Source organism: Terrapene carolina, unplaced genomic scaffold (genome assembly GCF_002925995.2).
Source record: "Terrapene carolina triunguis isolate 2854851 unplaced genomic scaffold, T_m_triunguis-2.0 Scaffold33392, whole genome shotgun sequence".
Classification (NCBI taxonomy): domain Eukaryota; kingdom Metazoa; phylum Chordata; order Testudines; family Emydidae; genus Terrapene; species Terrapene triunguis.
The window spans coordinates 1,178,810-1,196,379 of record NW_020697743.1 but is presented as its reverse complement, the minus strand read 5'-3'; the positions used below and the strand labels follow the sequence as shown (position 1 = coordinate 1,196,379).

At 43.7% G+C, this 17,570-nt stretch overlaps 1 protein-coding gene across 1 annotated transcript in view; it reads left to right on the top strand.

Annotated features, from left to right (window-relative positions):
• LOC113409446 (alpha-(1,3)-fucosyltransferase 10-like) overlaps positions 1-13,894 on the top strand; it is a 16,019-nt gene extending 2,125 nt beyond the window's left edge. The window contains exons 2-5 of the mRNA XM_026663368.1: positions 1,983-2,331; positions 4,323-4,614; positions 10,287-11,122; positions 13,086-13,894. Coding sequence (XP_026519153.1) covers positions 2,251-2,331; positions 4,323-4,614; positions 10,287-11,122; positions 13,086-13,319 — 1,443 coding nt within the window. The 5' untranslated portion in view covers positions 1,983-2,250 and the 3' untranslated portion in view covers positions 13,320-13,894. The remainder of the gene's footprint in view (positions 1-1,982; positions 2,332-4,322; positions 4,615-10,286; positions 11,123-13,085) is intronic.
• Positions 13,895-17,570: the final 3,676 nt, after the last annotated feature.

The following is a 17,570-nucleotide window of genomic DNA, read 5'->3' as shown; positions in this document are numbered from 1 at the left end:
CTCTGCCTTCAGAGCTGGGTGTCCAGCCAGCAGCCGCTGCTCTCTGCCCTGCCTTCAGAGCTCACCCCACCCCGAATACATTCTGTGCCCCCCAGTTTGAGAACTGAAAACTGTGGTGCTAGCAGCATGGCAGGGGAGAGCGAGCAGAGCCTGTGGGAGCATGAGCAGCCCGGTGGCGGGAGCCCTTCCTGATTGGGGAAGGGTAGCTATAGGGGGGCTAAGGCAAATTTTGGGGTGACTATAGCCCCGCAAGCCACCCCTAGCACTGCTCCTGTTGGTGTGGGCCCTGAGTCGCTGTAGATTGAATAGGCCCCCGTCCAATCTGAACTGGCTGTGTATACCTCCATCAAAGTCCTGGAATGCAAACAAAAGCGTGGGCTGGAGCCATTACGCAGCCTCGTTTGGTGCCATTAGTGACAATGAAGGCTTCTGATGAGTCGGCACAGTCCATCATCCTGGCCACTGTGGAATAAGTGAATAACAGCAATCATCTTCTCCGGGCCACTAAGTGTATGAAGGAGTTTCCATAGGCCCTAGCGACTCATTGTGTCAAAGGCCTTGATCAGGTAGTTAAAGTCCCCCCACTTGGGTGGAAATTCATAATTCTGTATTCAGTGCTGGGTTTGAATGGTGTGTGGTAAATAAGGTTTAAGGCCACCTATTGAATGATGATAATAGAGTTATTGAATAACTACCTATTCACTGAAGGAGGCCGGGTCCTGTGGAAAAAATAGTATGTGATCACGTAATTAAAGTCTGTTTCATAAAATACATGGAAGTAAAGGGGTTAAATTAAGTTTGCACAGGCAGCCTTAATTCTGGCATTTCCTAACTTTTGAGTGCTTAACTTTGTAATGTGAATATGCTTTTAATGTAGTGGTTTTGGATGTTTTATATTAACTGTTGCACACAATGAAAATATTAATGAGGAATTCATTTGAATGTGTTTTGTTAACAAGCAGAAAGGTACAAAAAGTCTAGCGCACTCCAGAGGGAGACCCTTGTAAAGAGATATGGTTGAAGACATTTTGCTTTTGGTCTCATATCTCAAATATAAAATTATTGAACCATTTAAATATTAATCTTAGTCTATGAAATATCCAAGGCTTGATCTTCACTACAGACTTCTGTTGATAGGGCCTCCCAGCTGAACTCCTGGTGTAGTTTGCCTCAAAGAGCTTTGAAACCGTCTTGTTTCCCATTCATCCCAAGGTAGAGATGTATGTCCTCTGGCTCAGTTTGGTACCATGCAGGAGATCCAGCACCCGTACTCCCCGCGCCAATGTGTGCAGCCAATTATACTATGCAAAGGGCATGTAAAACCCTCCCACCTCAGCATGCTAATAGTTCAGCCCTATGCTGCACAGATGGAGAACATGGTGGCAAACTCATTGGGCAACATTTGCTGCTGCTGCAACCAGCTTCCGTGGGGTACAGTTGAGAGGGGGAGTCACAAAGGAGCCGGTCGTAGCTCCATGATTCTAGGGCCAGTTTGAGGCCAGCCAGGCACAGAGTAGAGCAACCTAGTGGGTGCTTTAATCCTCTCCAGCTGGTGATGTCCACAAGGGGGTCTCTAGGCACTGTCTTGATAGCAAGGACAAGTAATAATAAATGGTTTTTGATGGGGCGGATAGAGGTATTTCTCACTCTTGTTATTAGTTCTCAGGCTCGTAGATGTTGGATAAATTGTCAAGCTCTGGTCGTACAGTGAGTGCAAATCAGAATCTTCTGCTCAGTGACATAGGTGTTTTTACAGGTATTTTGCACACAGGTCAATGCCTATGAGGTTCATATCAGTGGAGAATCAGGCTCTGTCTAGTTTGTTAGTGTGCTTAGCAGGCCTGGCTTCTATCTGAAACGTATGTAGTAAAGGTATCAGCTAAGTGCATCTCAATGTTCCACCTGGTACTAATTTTAACTGCACTTTTGTTTACAGCACATAGGTTTCTAATATTTGCCCCTTCACTCTGTGTTTGATTTAGCTAGTGCATCCACCTCCAAGGTATCTTTGGTTCAAAACGCTGGTCTGATGTCTACAGAAGAACACAGTCCTGTCTAGACACTGAACCAAACACTGAGCTTGGGATACAGTCTTTGATGGAGCCTCCTTCTGAGCAGCTGTGGCCATTGAGAAAAACAATGACAGAATGGGAAGGCACAGCAGGAATGACTGAAGCTGCAGGAGGAGCTGGTATCCCTGATAACAGGCCTTGACCACCACTTGGCACTCTGTGTGCCTGGCAGCGCAGCATGATTAGAATTGGGAGGAAGAGACTTTGGGCATCTTTCTTCTGCTTTACGGCCTTCTTTTTTCTTCTTGTTACACTCCAGGTACCGTTAATCCTCAGATTGGGTAGCTGCGGAGTTCTAGTCGGGGAAGGGAGGGAAAAGAGATGTATGTGGTTGCACTCCAACTGGTACACAATTCTGGCAGGACAAAGATGCCATTAAAGGCCCTGAATATTTTCATTAATAAATAACACTTTCAGAAGAATCCGTGTAAATAATTTCTATTAGTTGTGTACTTCACTGAGAGCACAGGGCTAGAGGGGAAAGGTAAATGAATTAATAACTTACTTACAAAACAAGGAGAAAAGACAAAACCCAAGGGCAAAGAATCAATGTGGGTAATAAGGGCTTAGAAAACTTTCAGTGACACTAATAATTATGGCATCTTATATAAAAAATGAAGACAAAAGGCCACAATTCATTTAAAGTCTGATCTTTCTACTTTTTTATTATTAATTATTATTATTAATAGGCATTCATCAGTAGCCCTTCTCCTCCAGACAAATGACATTTTGATGCATGTTTAAAGATGTCTAAAATCATTAATAAGTTTGGACTCAGCTACTGACTGCAAACTGTGGCCAGGAAGCTCTGACACAGTTGACAGAGTTGAGAAAGTGTTCTCAGAGCTGGGTGTCTCCCGGAGCATTGCCTCCAATGCATTGTCCTTCAATCATAGTATCACAAAACTCCTAAATCCTGGCTGTTTGGACCTGCAGCCATTCCATAGTAGCCCGGGGCTTGTCATCTCCCATGAGGTAGGCAGGGCCACCTGTTAAGTACTGGGACAGTAGACCACCTGGGAAACCTAGGCACTGCCGCGAATGGTGATGGTGACTCTTCCTTCCAAGTCTGTACTGACCCAATGGCCATTTATGGTGGTAGGAAGCACAGCGTCAGGCCAGCAAAAAAGTCTGATATGAAAGATAAATATGTTCATCTTTTTCCATGATATATAAATAATCTTACCTATTGCAGAGTATATTTAATTAGCGCATCTTTGGGCAGCAGAAAACAGGCCCATTCCTCCTGCAGTATCTTCAGGGCAGTTCCTCCTCTTCCCCTGGAGAAAGCTGGGGCTTCATTTCCCCTTTCCCACCCCAAAATTGTTCTTCGTCCTGCATTTTGCTGGTCCTCTTCTCCTGAAGTCTGAGACCCTCCTCTCTGCCCTCCAGGATCTCTCTCAGTCTGCTGTGTGCCCATTTCCTTCCACCCAGAGCAGCTGGGAGGAGAGCAGTGGGACGTGGTTCTGCCTCACACCATGCCAGCCGGCACAGCTGAACCAGCATGGCAGTATCTTAATTTGCTGCTGGCTTAGACTAGACTGGCCTTTATTAATAGACAGCAACCACGGCTAATGTAAGTCAGTCTTGGCTTGCAGTCAGACTCCTCTAGGCTGCAATCTCAATAGCTCTCACAAGCTAAGCAGGTTCATTTGGTCTGGCCAGGAGTTGAATTATATAATCATAGATATTAGAGTGTAACCCTCCCCCCTGCCCCCAACTATTAAGCAATCTCATCCTTCGCCCTGTGCACAAAGAACCATTTACAGTGCAACGTAACAAGGGTTTAGTGATCCTACAAAACCCTGCGGCAATTTTGTGTATTCTTGAGCGCCATCTACTTGCCTCTTCTCTTGTAATTTCACTGTTTTCTGATACCTCCCTTTTCTAGAGCACGCCTGTAACAGGCAGGGCTAGTTTTAAAAATGGGCCACCCTCCATTTTGTAAGTCTTTACCAGACAGACAGCAGAAAGTATATTATAAACCACTGGGGCCCTCACCAGCTTCAAGCTGAATAATTTACTTTGTCTACTTAAATTCCCTTTACAGTTTCAAATGGGTATAGTATTTTTCACTTCCTATACTAAAACAGCCATGAAGTGCTGCTTAATGCTACTAAACAGCTGCCAACGTTCCCCAAGAGATGGCTGCGTTTCACTGACAAACTTTCCACAAGGAAATTAGCGTCTGCTAGCCAAACTCTGTGTCCCTGGCCATGCAAGTTATGATGTGTGTGTTTTTCTCCAAAGGTGGTTCTTGAACTGGGCAAGTCTGAAAGGAAGATAAAAGTCTCCAGTTTACAAGATGGTTCATTAAAACTGGAGGAGCAGCAGAAACATGCATATCAGTTTTTTAATAAACAGGAACTCTACAGCAATACCAGGAGAGTTTTAGATGCGGACAGATACCCTATCCTACTTTGGTGGTCCCCGCTGACTGGTGAGACTGGGAGGTTAGGTCAGTGTGGACAGGATGTCTGTTTCTTTACTATCAAGAGGACCTACCAGCATAATCACATGACAAAAGCCTTCCTCTTCTATGGTAAGGAATTGAGTCATTTTCAATGTGTGACTATTTCGCTGTTATTCCCCTGCTATTTCTCTGTTATAGATCAAGTACAGAGCAACTGTAAACCTCCACAGCAAAAGTTGTTAAAGTCTCTCTGATGACAAGTCGCAGAGAATCCTCCAGGGGCAGGGGTCGCAAGCTGGAGGATTCTCTGCGACTTGAAGTCTTTAAATCACGATCTGGAGACTTCAACAGCTGAGTTAAGGGAAAGTGGGTGGGTCAGCTTTTGTGGCCTGCATCATGCAGGAGGTCAGACTAGATGACCATATTGGTCCCTTCTGACCTTAAAGTCTATGAGACAAAGTGCACTGGCAAGTATCTGCACTTGCACCTAAAGTGCAGTTCGACTCTGAAAAGTGATCCTGTGAAATGGCGTTGTGGAATTACTTGTGTATTGTCTCTCGCTGACTTCTCGATCAAATGTGCTCGGTTTACATGTGACATGGACATTCTTCTCCCTGCCAGTCCTGAAAACTCAGCCCCAGATCTGAGAGTCAAGCTTGTTCCTTTCCTAGCCTCGCCCATTTGTCTTATGTGATACCACGCCATTCCCTTCCATGCCAAAGGGGTAACTAGTTGACTGTGAGTGGAACTCACTAAACAATTATCATTGACGATGCCCAAAGAGTAGAATCTAGTTCTCTCTCTGAGCCGTGTTGGCTCTGCAGTCAAAAGCAGAAACAACATTTTTGTCACTAATGTAAGCAGATATAACTCAAAATACATCAGTTAAGAAGCTGCAATTTGTACAGAGTTTCTTTTTAGAGAAAAACTGCATTTTATGCATTTCGTGCAAGGAAGATTTTTTTATTCTCTGACTGTAGGCTGCCGTCAACTAAAATATCTGATATTAGAAGACTATTTCAGGGTTCAGTACCTTGATTCATTAGCTCAGGGGGGCGCATGTGGTTTTTTGGTTGTTTTTTATTTTTTTTAAAAAATGTGAACCACAGGAAACAAATGGCTTGTGATAATCAGTTAGCTTTATTTAACTGCAAACTTTCCACCTCTTCCATTCTGAGAGCTCTACACGACACCCAATTCCAAAGGGTAAGTAGGTCAGTTTCGTCTATTAGTGAGGCTGTGCTGAAGCATGAATGGGAAGAAAAAATTAGCAAAGGAATCAAAAGCTGACCCATTTTAAATAAAAGGAAACCAAAGCTTACATCACATGTATACTATAAAGTCTGTGATATTTCTGGCCTATGACAGTGCTTCTGTTTGCCACCCCCAGCTCTAACAGAAATACAAGTGGCTCATTGTACCAAGCTTGGGGAGATGATTAAATATACTTAATTAAATTGGAATGAATATATTAGCAAAAAGACCCTCCAAGTCCTTTTTTTAAAATCATGATGACAGTGCACATTTTGAAACCTTTTGCAAAGGCAAATTCAAAAACGTTTGGTTTTAAAATAGCAGGGAATAATCTATCACTGGCAGTCAAGCCAGACTCCAAGCTCGCCTATTATATTAAATGCGGAAAAGAAACCCTATGTTAATGCAAGGTTGTCACATATTTAAACATAGGAAAGTTAAGGAATGCATAAAGCAAGCTCTCATATTAGCATTAACTTGCCTTTATTGTACATTCTGGTTAAGCTTTTCAGAAGGGCAGCCATCTCTTGGAGGGTGCAGTTTACTACTGTGAAGTTTACACCTGCCATTGTCTTGTGGGTGGAAATCTGGGTGTTTGTATCTCAAGATCTCAACCTGCGGGCCGCTTGCAGCCCAGTCAGCACAGAGCTGTGGCCCATGTGACATCCTCATGGCCATACAGATGCGGCCCACAATGGTAAATAGGTTGCGAACCACAGCTCTAGATACCTGCCAGGGAATTGCATCCTCAAAGGAGAAGCGTCCCTGCTCTGCCTCTGAAATTTTTGCCTGTGGATATTCAGAAGATTTTGTGCCTTAAAGTGAAAGAAGAAGGTGCTTTTCGGTGGAATTGCTTTCCTAGCAATACTTGCTTTTGTTTATGGCGAGTCATCCCTCTTTACTCTCCCAGGCATCCTGTGTGGGTGATGTCTCGAAAGAGGCACTGCTGACCTGTCACAGAGGCCCACTCCTCTCCTCAGAGCTCAGGGTTCTGTTCAAAGGTGGAGAGATTTTACGCCTGCCCTTGGGAGGGTTTCCATGCAGTTCCCTTTTAAAAACTGGGATCACAGCGTTTACATTTGCAGGGAGAGCTCCTGCTTCCTGTGGATTTAGGAGCCAACTAAGGGTATGTCTCCACTGCAGTCAGAGATGTGATTGAAGCTAGGGTAGCCATTCTGGCTAGCTTTAATGACAAAAATAGCGGTATAGCTGTGGAGGAATGGACCCCAGCGTGGGCTAGTAATGTGACTATGTACGTAGGGTCCCACATGTGCTGATACCCGTGCTTTGCATTTACATTGCTATTTTTAGCCACACTAGCGCAAGTAAAGCCAGCTCAGGTGTATCTCTTCTAGCTTCAGTCACACCCCGGATTGCAGTGGAGACAAACCCTCAGAAGGGTCTGCCAGGAGCCAAGGTGCCGGCTGCTAGAAGTGAACCTTTTGGCGGGGGTAGCGTCCCCACTACCAAAGCCGCAGACATGAGAATTCTAAGGGTATGTCTACACGGCAGTTATGGAGTGTGATTGCAGCTGATGTGGACATGCCCAAACGAGCTTTAATCCAGCTGGCTTGAGCACTGGAGCTGAGAAGCCAGGCAGCGCATGGCTGGCCGTGCAGCTTAACTGCTCTGGTACCTGAGCTAGCTAGATGAAATCTACCTCGGGTATGTCTACACGAGCTGAAACGGCACCCAGTGACTGCAGTGTAGACATACCTTAAGAGCCAGGGGAGTTCTGCCCTGTCTACCCTTGGGGGATGAGACCCTGTGTGCAAGGTGCCTTCAAAGGAGCAGAGCCTTTTCATATCCCCCATTCCCCTCTGCACTTTGCCACGTATTACGGGTTTCCTAATTAATACTTGGGAAAACACTCATAATTATAGTCTCCAATCTTGTTCCACCTTCATCTCATCATAATCTTATTAATTCCTCTTTGTCCCACAGTGGTAGGTACTTTCATCATCTCTTTAATCCTTAAAAGTTCTTTGTCTACCAGCTTGACCAAGATTAAGTGTGTGCTATTGGAATCAATCATTTCAGGGCTTTTACCTCGAGTACAGGCTTCCCTTTGCCTAATTCTCCTCTTCTCAGTCAGTTTTACACTCCCCTTTCCACTCCCTCTGCTTTCTCACATCCTCTTTATAGTCCCGTTTTTCTTGACACCTCCTCAAAGAGGAAGTGTACATGTAAAAGCCAGCGAAGTCAAGGTTACTCAGAAGTCTATGGTATTTCACTATCCTCTACTCTTTAGCTCTTTCTAACACCACTTGAAAGCATGTTTTAAAAATAAAATAGCCCTCATGAGCTACTGTTCTAATAATTCACTTCCACTGCGAGCAGCTCACATCGCAATAACACAGCGAAAACAGAGAAAATGAGGATCATTTTCCTATGTGCAGTATGATGCCTCATTGTGGGAACATATGGTCACCACACAGAATCACATGTAAAAAGAAGAGGATACAGAAGGCTTTAGCTCCCCCAAATACCATCCATTGTCATTTATGGCTCTTGCACTATTGGTATTAGGATTTTATACTGCCACCCATCACTGTAGGAGCTGGTTGGATTGAAGGGAGTGCCATTCTTATGATGGGAAGTCTTTTTCAAAGAATCAGGTCTTGCTGCGTTTCCTAAAGATGGTCAGACTTTGGCTTCACCTGATGACCTCTGGACGTTGTTTCATGGCCAGATCCCCTCGATGGACAATAATGATTAAAATATCATCTTAAACTATAATAAAATAATATATACCGTAGTCTCCAACCAATAAGGAGTTGTCCTAATATAATTTTTTTAAGCACTTTGCAGTTAATCCTAAAACACAAATCACAGACTAATCAAATGAACTTCACACAAAAAATCCTGGAGCGAGAGTGTCTGATTTACCACCATGCTCTGGCTGCTTTGGGTCATTCTAGTGATGCAAAGCAGCCAAAAACCCAGGCTAAGGGGACAGTTGAAAGGCCAAGTTTATGGCTACTTTGCATTGCTGGAGTGGTCTGAGTGAATCTGTCCCAAATTTCCATTTGTATGGATTAATTCTCTTATCTGTTATAACTCCTGGATATTTGGTTACTAAAGCTTTTTGGAATAATGTCTTACTTTTTCTTTCAGAGTAGCAGCCGTGTTAGTCTGTATCTGCAAAAGAACAGGAGTACTTGTGGCACCTTAGAGACTAAATAAATTTGTTAGTCTCTAAGGTGCCACAAGTACTCCTGTTCTTTCTACTTTTTCTTATCCTTGGGGGTTGGGGAAAGTACAGTTACTTTAAAGGTAAATGGACACAAGCTCCAATAAGCATGTGTAATTATTGGGGTTACTGTGTACCCCAAACCTTAGGGGTGCCACTAGCATGCCTGGTGTACCACATTTTGCAGGCAAGCACAGTAGGTGCTTCAGCAAGTAGGCCTTGTAGGCGCTAGCCCTGGTGGGACCCAATAGCCAATCAGACACATGGCTACGGAAAGGTTTTTACTAGGGCTGGCAGGAAAGGAGAAAGGTTGCCGATACCCTGGATACAGAGGCTTAGTTACAGTTCAAAGTGAGCAATTGTGGTTCTTGTTTGGGCCCCTGTGGGCAGTCCAGTTGAGAGGCAGGGCGCTTTAGGCCTAGTGCCTGGGGTGCCCTCTCCAGTCCAGTCTGTACTCAAGCAAATAAGCATCTGCAGGCTTCCAAGCCAGGCTCAGTTAGTGTCCCTCATTGCACTGGCTCCCTGCCCAGCTGCTGCTGCTCCTCCAAAAGCCCCACAGAGACCTGCACCCAGCTATGATGTCCAGCAGTCACAGCCTGTCCATTTGTGGCCCTGTCAACAGTTCCCAAGGCGTCTCTTCAGCTTCCTGCCGCTAAGTGGCTCCCACTTCTGAGTCCCAAACAGGGCCCTGCCACATCCTCGTTCAGGACCTTACCTGGCCAGGGGAAGGGGATGTACAGTGAGGAGGAGGCGGACAGGAGTTGAAGTCCCCAGCTTTGCAGATCCACCACACATGATTCACCTTTATGGTAACTCATATGCTCCAAGGCCTGTAATCTGAGAACTTGGTTATACAAGAACATGTGGTACAGATACCCACATCCTCACTCTAGTGTTTATTGTTGTGCTGTAATTGTTGGTTTCATAATTATGACTATTGTATCTGGAATTTTATTTTGACTCTGTGGCCCATCGTTCCAGAGAAGAAAGCAATCCTCTTATTTCTAAGTGTCTTACAACAATTAAAGATAATAACAAGTCCACTAAAATGCAAAATTAACACAACCCTTTTCAGCCTATCTAAAACACTGCTATTCCATTACAGAGTTTACTGGAAATATTAAGAGGCCAGTTGTGCCATCTTTACTTATGGTGAGTAGTACCTTACTACAGGACTAGACCTTTTGCAGTCAACAGAACCTTACTACACATACAATCATATTCATTGTGAGTAACAGTGGCACAGCTAGGCCCGAAGTAAATTACAAGGGCCTTTTACAGTGATTAAAAATATTTTTTTTCCTAGTTCAATATATTAAGGATATGGCTAGTAACATTATTTGTGTTTGTCTAGGTACTGACTTTAATATAGATAGCTTACCCCTCCCTCGTAAACGCCATCACGACTGGGCCCTTTTCCATGAAGAGTCGCCCAAAAACAACTACAAGCTCTTCCACAAACCTACCATCACCTTGTTCAACCATACAGCTACCTTCAGTCGCCACTCCCATCTGCCGCTGACTACTCAGTATCTGGAGGGCATAGAGGTCATAAAGTCTCTGAGATACATGGTTCCGTTGCAAAAGAAGAATAGCTTGAGAAAAGGACTTGCACCGCTTGTGTACGTGCAGTCCGATTGCGACCCTCCTTCAGACCGGGACAGCTACGTACGTGAGCTGATGAGCTACATCCAGGTGGACGCCTATGGTGAATGCTTGCATAATAGAGACCTTCCCCAGCACCTCAAAAACCCAGCCGCCATGGATGACGGTAACTTCTATAGAATACTTGCTCAGTACAAATTCATTCTTGCTTTTGAAAACGCAGTTTGCGAGGATTACATCACTGAAAAGCTCTGGAGGCCCCTCAAGTTGGGAGTGGTACCAGTGTACTATGGGTCCCCCAGCATTACAGACTGGCTTCCTAGCAATAAGAGTGCAATCCTTGTAACAAGATTTTCACATCCCAGGGAGCTGGCGCACTACATCAAGGCACTGGATACAAATGACAAAGAGTACGAGGCCTACCTAGAATGGAAAGTGAAAGGGGCCATCTCCAATCAACGACTGCTCGCTGCTATCCAAGAACGCAAATGGGGAGTCCAGGATATCACGCAGGACAATTATATTGATGTGTTTGAGTGTATGGTGTGTAATAGGGTGTGGGAAAACATCAGAAGGCAGGAAAAGGTACTCATAACTCTCATTGGGTTTGGGGTTGTTTTCTTTTAAGTATAGCTAGCTTTGGCGAACAGAATCTGACTGATCTTCCAGCAAGGCTAAAACTCCGGTGCCATGCTGACATACACAGACTGATATACACTTTATTAGAGAACACTGCCTCATAAGTTCAGTAGTTACAATCATGAGGGGCCACTTGTTAGGGTCAGAGAGTAGTTCTGTCTCCTGGGCCTCTCTCCTGGGATTACTAGTTGTGGTGGATTTTTCTGATAGGGACACAGCACACCTGGAATTAAACTGAAACCACAAACTCATTTAATGTCTGCCTCAATCATCACGCAGTAAAGATGGGCAGCCACCTTTTCAAAAGTGGCCACTGATTGTAGATTCCACAGCAGTTTAGGTGTCCAATTTCAAGCACCAAGAATGGAGGTGCCCAAAATCTATTTTGAATTTTTTCCCCTTGGTCATTTATCAATATGGATTGAATTATTTTTACATCTGCTTATCCAAATCAGGAACTTTGCTTACATTTACATTATCACACAATCTGGCTTGTGATACTGTATCTCCTCTGCTGTTTTCTACTGCGGCAGTCTGAACTGTAGCGCTTTCTCATCAACCAGCAAGGGGAGACAGAAAACTCTTAGGAAGATGAACTGTAGTCCTATGGAAAATGGGACTAAGAATACTCATGTTGTTTTCAGCTACTTGTCTGTTGATCATTAGTTAAATGGGAGTAAAAATTTTGCCATGCAAGTTATTGAGCATTCAGCTTATCTAGGATTGTCAGTTCTATGGAGCCTTTAACCTACTCTGCAAATTTCTGGTCAGACAACCTCTTTTTTGCTTAACCATGCAAGTGTAGGAAGCAGGTGTAGGAGAGAGTAACTATAGAACTGAAAGCTGAGATTCTCCTAGTTCCCACATTGCTAGGTCTCCCTAATCAAGGAGGCTTCCAGGACCAAAAGGCCCGCTGAGTTCACCAGTGCCTGCTTCATAGCTCCTATCACACAATGCATATTGAAATGATAACAATTAATTGCTAAACTCTTAAAGTCAGAATCTCAGCTGGTATAAATCAGCGCAGCTCTGTCCAAGTCAAGAGAACATCACCAATTTCTATGAGCTGAGGCTTTGGCTATTCTCTGATCCTGATCCATTGAAATCAGTGGGAGCTTTGCTAATGACTGCAATGAGCATAGGATCAGACCCCAGAGCAGGGATTAGAATATGGTGCTGAAATGACTCAGTGGATTGGTAGCTACAGGGAACCCTTCGCAGTTAGGTTGTCAGTTCGGTGTAGCCCAATTCTGTCTCATCTGGAAGCTTTTACCATCTGATTCCTTTTTTTGGTGGCCTATATGAAAACTAATTTGGTTTCAGTCCCGTTCCCAGTGAAGAGATGTCTCCCTTCCGAAAATCAGCGCCATGACTGCCACTCTCATGGATGTGAGAGAGACAACGAAGTAATATCTTCTATTGGACCAACGTCTGTTGGTGGAAGAGACAAGCATTTGAGCTGACACAGTGTCCTGAAGAAAAGCTCTGGGAAGCTTGAAAGCGTCTCTCTTCAACCAACAGAAGCTGGTCCAATAAAAGGACCAACCAGCTTGTGTCTCTCATATCCCAACATGGCTACAACAACACTGCAAACAACTCATGTGGATGGGCAGGGAAACCAACCTACTCTTTCACTCTTCAGGGCATCATTAAGGTACATCCTGCAGGGCAGGGTAGGGAAGTTTTCGGTTTCACTGCATGTGCTATGCCCATTCTATCAAAGCAGTCAGGCAGGATACAGTACAGAGCATGAACTTCACAAAGAGGTGTTCCTACGGTGCAAGGAACAGTGAAATATTCTTTCACTGAGAAAGAGAATTCGGGAGGGGGTAGAATACTACTAATCAGTGCAGCTATCCATGATCTGGAGTCTAATTAAACCCTTCCTGTGTTTCTCCTCCATTGCCAGGGATTGCCACCCAGGAGATGGAACGCACAGGTTAACCACCTGAGTTGCCCAAAACCTGAGGCTTTCTTGTTCTCCTCTCCAAACATACGCTGGACATCTCTGCAAGAGATGTGGATACCAAGCTTTGAACAATCCAAGAAAGAAGCCCAAGCACTGAGACAGCTGGTGGAAAGGAATATGAACTTTACAGCTCAGGAATTTTGGACACTTGTATTCAAAGAAGAAACACGATAGGCTATCACACAGAGTGAGCTCCCCAAAGGAGTCAGATATGTAATAGTCTTTTGCACGATGCCTTAACATTTGTAGGTCAGTAAGTACAGGAAGGAGTTACATTGTCCTGTAAGATAGAATGTAATAGGTACAGTACTCAGTAAGTACTGATAAACTACAGAATTACCCTCAGCGGTCTTTTAAAAACTGTATTTTGATACTAATTGTCATTAGCTTGGACATTTGAGCATTAAGACCCCTACTCAGGAAGGTGCTTAATGCACATGCCTGATTTTAAGCATATGAGTAGTCCCAGTGAAGCGAATGGCACCATAGTCACTTGCTTAGTATCAGGCCCTTCCTTGCAGGCCTAGCAGAACCAGGCCCTTTGCCTTCTCTGATCCAAGCTCCCACATGCTGGGTTGACACTCACAGGCTATGGAATAGTTTATACAATCACATAGGTGTGACCTCTGTGGCAGAGTGCCTTTGAGGCAGGTGTAGCGATCAGGCCTGCTGCTCAGTATGTCTATTTATCATCAGTCCCCTTGGCATTCACAGTTTGAGTTCGGACTTGGCAAGCTAAAACGTCCTGAGGCTGAGTAGGAATGTAAAATGCCTCAGTATTTAGCACTGGGAAACTCCATCTGCTACTGCCCGGGGACAGAAAGAATGAAAAATGCTGGGTAAGATTTAACCACCATCTCCTGTTTAAAACATAGAACCGTATGAATTTTTGCCCTCCAGGGGGGGTCACTCCAGACTAATTAATTCGGTTTATTCTGTGGTAATCTATTTTCATTCACTTAGACAATAATAGCCACACAAAGATGAAAGGATGCGATTGGGTGAAGCAGGGATTAAATGAAGGGCCTGATCCTGCTGCAAAGCCTTACCTATGTCGACACTAGAAATGCTACAGTGGCACAGCTGCAACAGAGCTGTCACAGAGCCGAAGTGCCTAGTCCTCGATAGGATCAAACCCGTGAAGCATATCGGATATCAATAGGTATGTCTACACTGCAAAAATAAGCCCCCCAAACCAAACCAAATCAAAACTGTGCAACGAGTCTCAGAGCCTGAGTCAACTGCGGGACTTGTGCTACGGGGCTCAAAATAGCAGACGAGGCGTTCCCGCTCAGTCTGGAGCCCGGACTCTGAGACCAGCCCAAGTGGGAACATCTACACTACTATTTTTAGCCCTGTTGCATGAGCCCAAGTCAGTTGACTCAGGCTCAGACTGGCTGCCTTGTTTTTGGTTTGCCGTGTAGACGTACCCTTACATGCAATCTTCAAAAAATTGCCCATTTTACCTTTTAACATAACACCAACAGCTGTAAAATATTGCTTTGTTTTCTCTCTCTCTCTTTTTTTTAAGAAGCTGTGAAGAGGGTTAATGCTGGAATGATCAGGCCATCTGAGAGCGATGAACTAAGCATAAAGTAGGAGAACAATGGAGCGACTAACTTAGAAATCTTACACTGAATCAATGACTAAGAAAGTAATTAAAGAAATCCAATATAAGAATTCCTGTGTTCATTTCTGTGCAGCACGGGCCCTGGTCACACTGCGGGTGAATGACTGGGCTCTCTCCTGCACACAGAATGCTCAGATGGGGTGGCACCCATTGGAGATTCAGCCACATCCGTTCTCGTGCGAGGCATTAGAGCAGGGGTCGGCAACCTTTCAGAAGTGCTGTGCCGAGTCTTCATTTAATCACTCTGATTTAAGGTTTCGCGTGCCAGTCATACATTTTAATGTTTTTAGAAGGTCTCTTTCTATAAGTTTATAATATATAACTAAACTATTGTTGTATGTAAAGTAAATACGGTTTTTAAAATGTTTAAGAAGCTTTATTTAAAATTAAATTAAAATGCACAGCCCCCCGGACCGGTGGCCAGGACCCAGGCAGTGTGAGTGCCACTGAAAATCAGCTTGAAGGCGATAGGTGCTGCACACTTATCATGTGTGTGATGCCTTTTACCAGTCATCGGCCCTGTGTCTGCCTGCCAAGAAATATGGTGATATAGTGAGTGGTCTCCCATCTGCCTTTATGGCTGTGGATTGGGAAGAACAGCACATGGGGCATCTCTGTTTGGGCCTTAAGACATCGACTGTCCACCCCAACACATTCCTTCCATCTGCTCTCCCGAGCAATGAAGTATAGCCAGGGTGGATAAAAAGCAATGATTTTTTTAAAAAAATCAAAAAATCAGATTTTTTTTATTTAAATCGGATTTTTTTGATAAAATGTTTTTTTGAGGAAAAAACCTATCTAAAGATAATTTTAATTAAGCTACATTATAGCTCAAAGATATCTCATCATGGAATACGGATTATAAATTCTAATTCTATAGTATGAGACAATATATTCATGTAATGTTTAAGAAAGTTTTGTAAATGAGTTCCAATAGTTCATGGATTAGGGACTCAATCTTATGGGGCTCCAGGGGCTTCTGTTTAGATTATTTAGGTTAAGCTTTCTATCTACCCAATGGGACTCAGTGCTCAGTCTAGAAGATTCCATCAGAGATACTTAGTTTTGCAGTTCTCAAACTGTGGATTTGTGTCTCCAGAGATAACATGCTTGTTAACAGCCAAAATGTTTTAAAATAAATAAATAAATAATATATAGAAGTGAGAAATAACAGATCTCAACCCTATTGTCCCTCTTCAAAATTGTGTACACAGAGTCAATCCCTTACCTCTCTCTAAAAGTGCAAAGTTTCAAAAAGTTCAATGAATAGAAGATTGTTGGGGGCGGAATAGATCTGGACAAGGAGAAGAAGACTGGAGATAAATGTGAGAAGGGAGGGACAGGCAGTAGAAACAAAAGTGAAACTGTTTGAGCAGCATATTCCAGAAGTCTTGATGGCTTTCTGAGTGTAGCCTTCATTGATTTGAGATCTACCATAGCATTCTCTCAGTAGAAGGGAAAACCTATAATGGCAGCAGGCCGTAAAAGAGACCCAGTTTGGGAATATTTTAATGAAGTTCCTCTACTTGTGAAGAATATGTATTAAGGTTATAACAACCAACAAGAATGCACTTTTATGTAGAAATCCATGATTAAATCAAGTCTTCCTGACTAATGATTTAAATCAAATCCACCCTGAGTATAGCATGTGGCTTCAGCTACATCTCCACAGAAGCACGAAGCAAGTGGTCATGCCTAGAGAGTAGCCCTGTGTAATGCATCTTGGGATCTGGCCACATGCTCTACTCTATGTAATGATTATACTTCATATATCAAACTAAACAGAGTGTAAATTAAATATTTTCCAAATAAAAAAAAAATGTTCCACAAAGTAACCCCCCATCAGAGTTGTTATTAATGGTTCCCAATCCTGCTGGAAAGGCATAACAAGTGGGGTTCCACAGGGGTCTGTTTTGGGACCAGCTCTGTTCAATATCTTCATTAACGACTTAGATATTGGCATAGAAAGTACGCTTATTAAGTTTGCAGATGATACCAAACTGGGAGGGATTGCAACTGCTTTGGAGGACAGGGTCATGATTCAAAATGATCTGGACAAATTGGAGAAATGGTCTGAGGTAAACAGGATGAAGTTTAACAAAGACAAATGCAAAGTGCTCCACTTAGGAAGGAACAATCAGTTTCACACATACAGAATGGGAAGAGACTGTCTAGGAAGGAGTACAGCAGAAAGGGATCTAGGGGTTATAGTGGACCACAAGCTAAATATGAGTCAACAGTGTGATGCTGTTGCAAAAAAACCAAACGTGATTCTGGGATGTATTAACAGGTGTGTTGTGAGCAAGACACGAGAAGTCATTCTTCCGCTCTGCTCTGCGCTGGTTAGGCCTCAACTGGAGTATTCTGTCCAGTTCTAGGTACCGCATTTCAAGAAAGATGTGGAGAAATTGGAGAGGGTCCAGAGAAGAGCAACAAGAATGATTAAAGGTCTTGAGAACATGACCTATGAAGGAAGGCTGAAAGAATTGGGTTTGTTTAGTTTGGAAAAGAGAAGACTGAGAGGGGACATGATAGCAGTTTTCAGGTATCTAAAAGGGTGTCATAAGGAGGAGGGAGAAAACTTGTTCACCTTAGCCTCTAAGGATAGAACAAGAAGCAATGGGCTTAAACTGCAGCAAGGGAGGTTTAGGTTGGACATTAGGAAAAAGTTCCAACTGTCAGGGTGGTTAAACACTGGAATAAACTGCCTAGGGAGGTTGTGGAATCTCCCATCTCTGGAGATATTTAAGAGTAGGTTAGATAAATGTCTATCAGGGATGGTCTAGACAGTATTT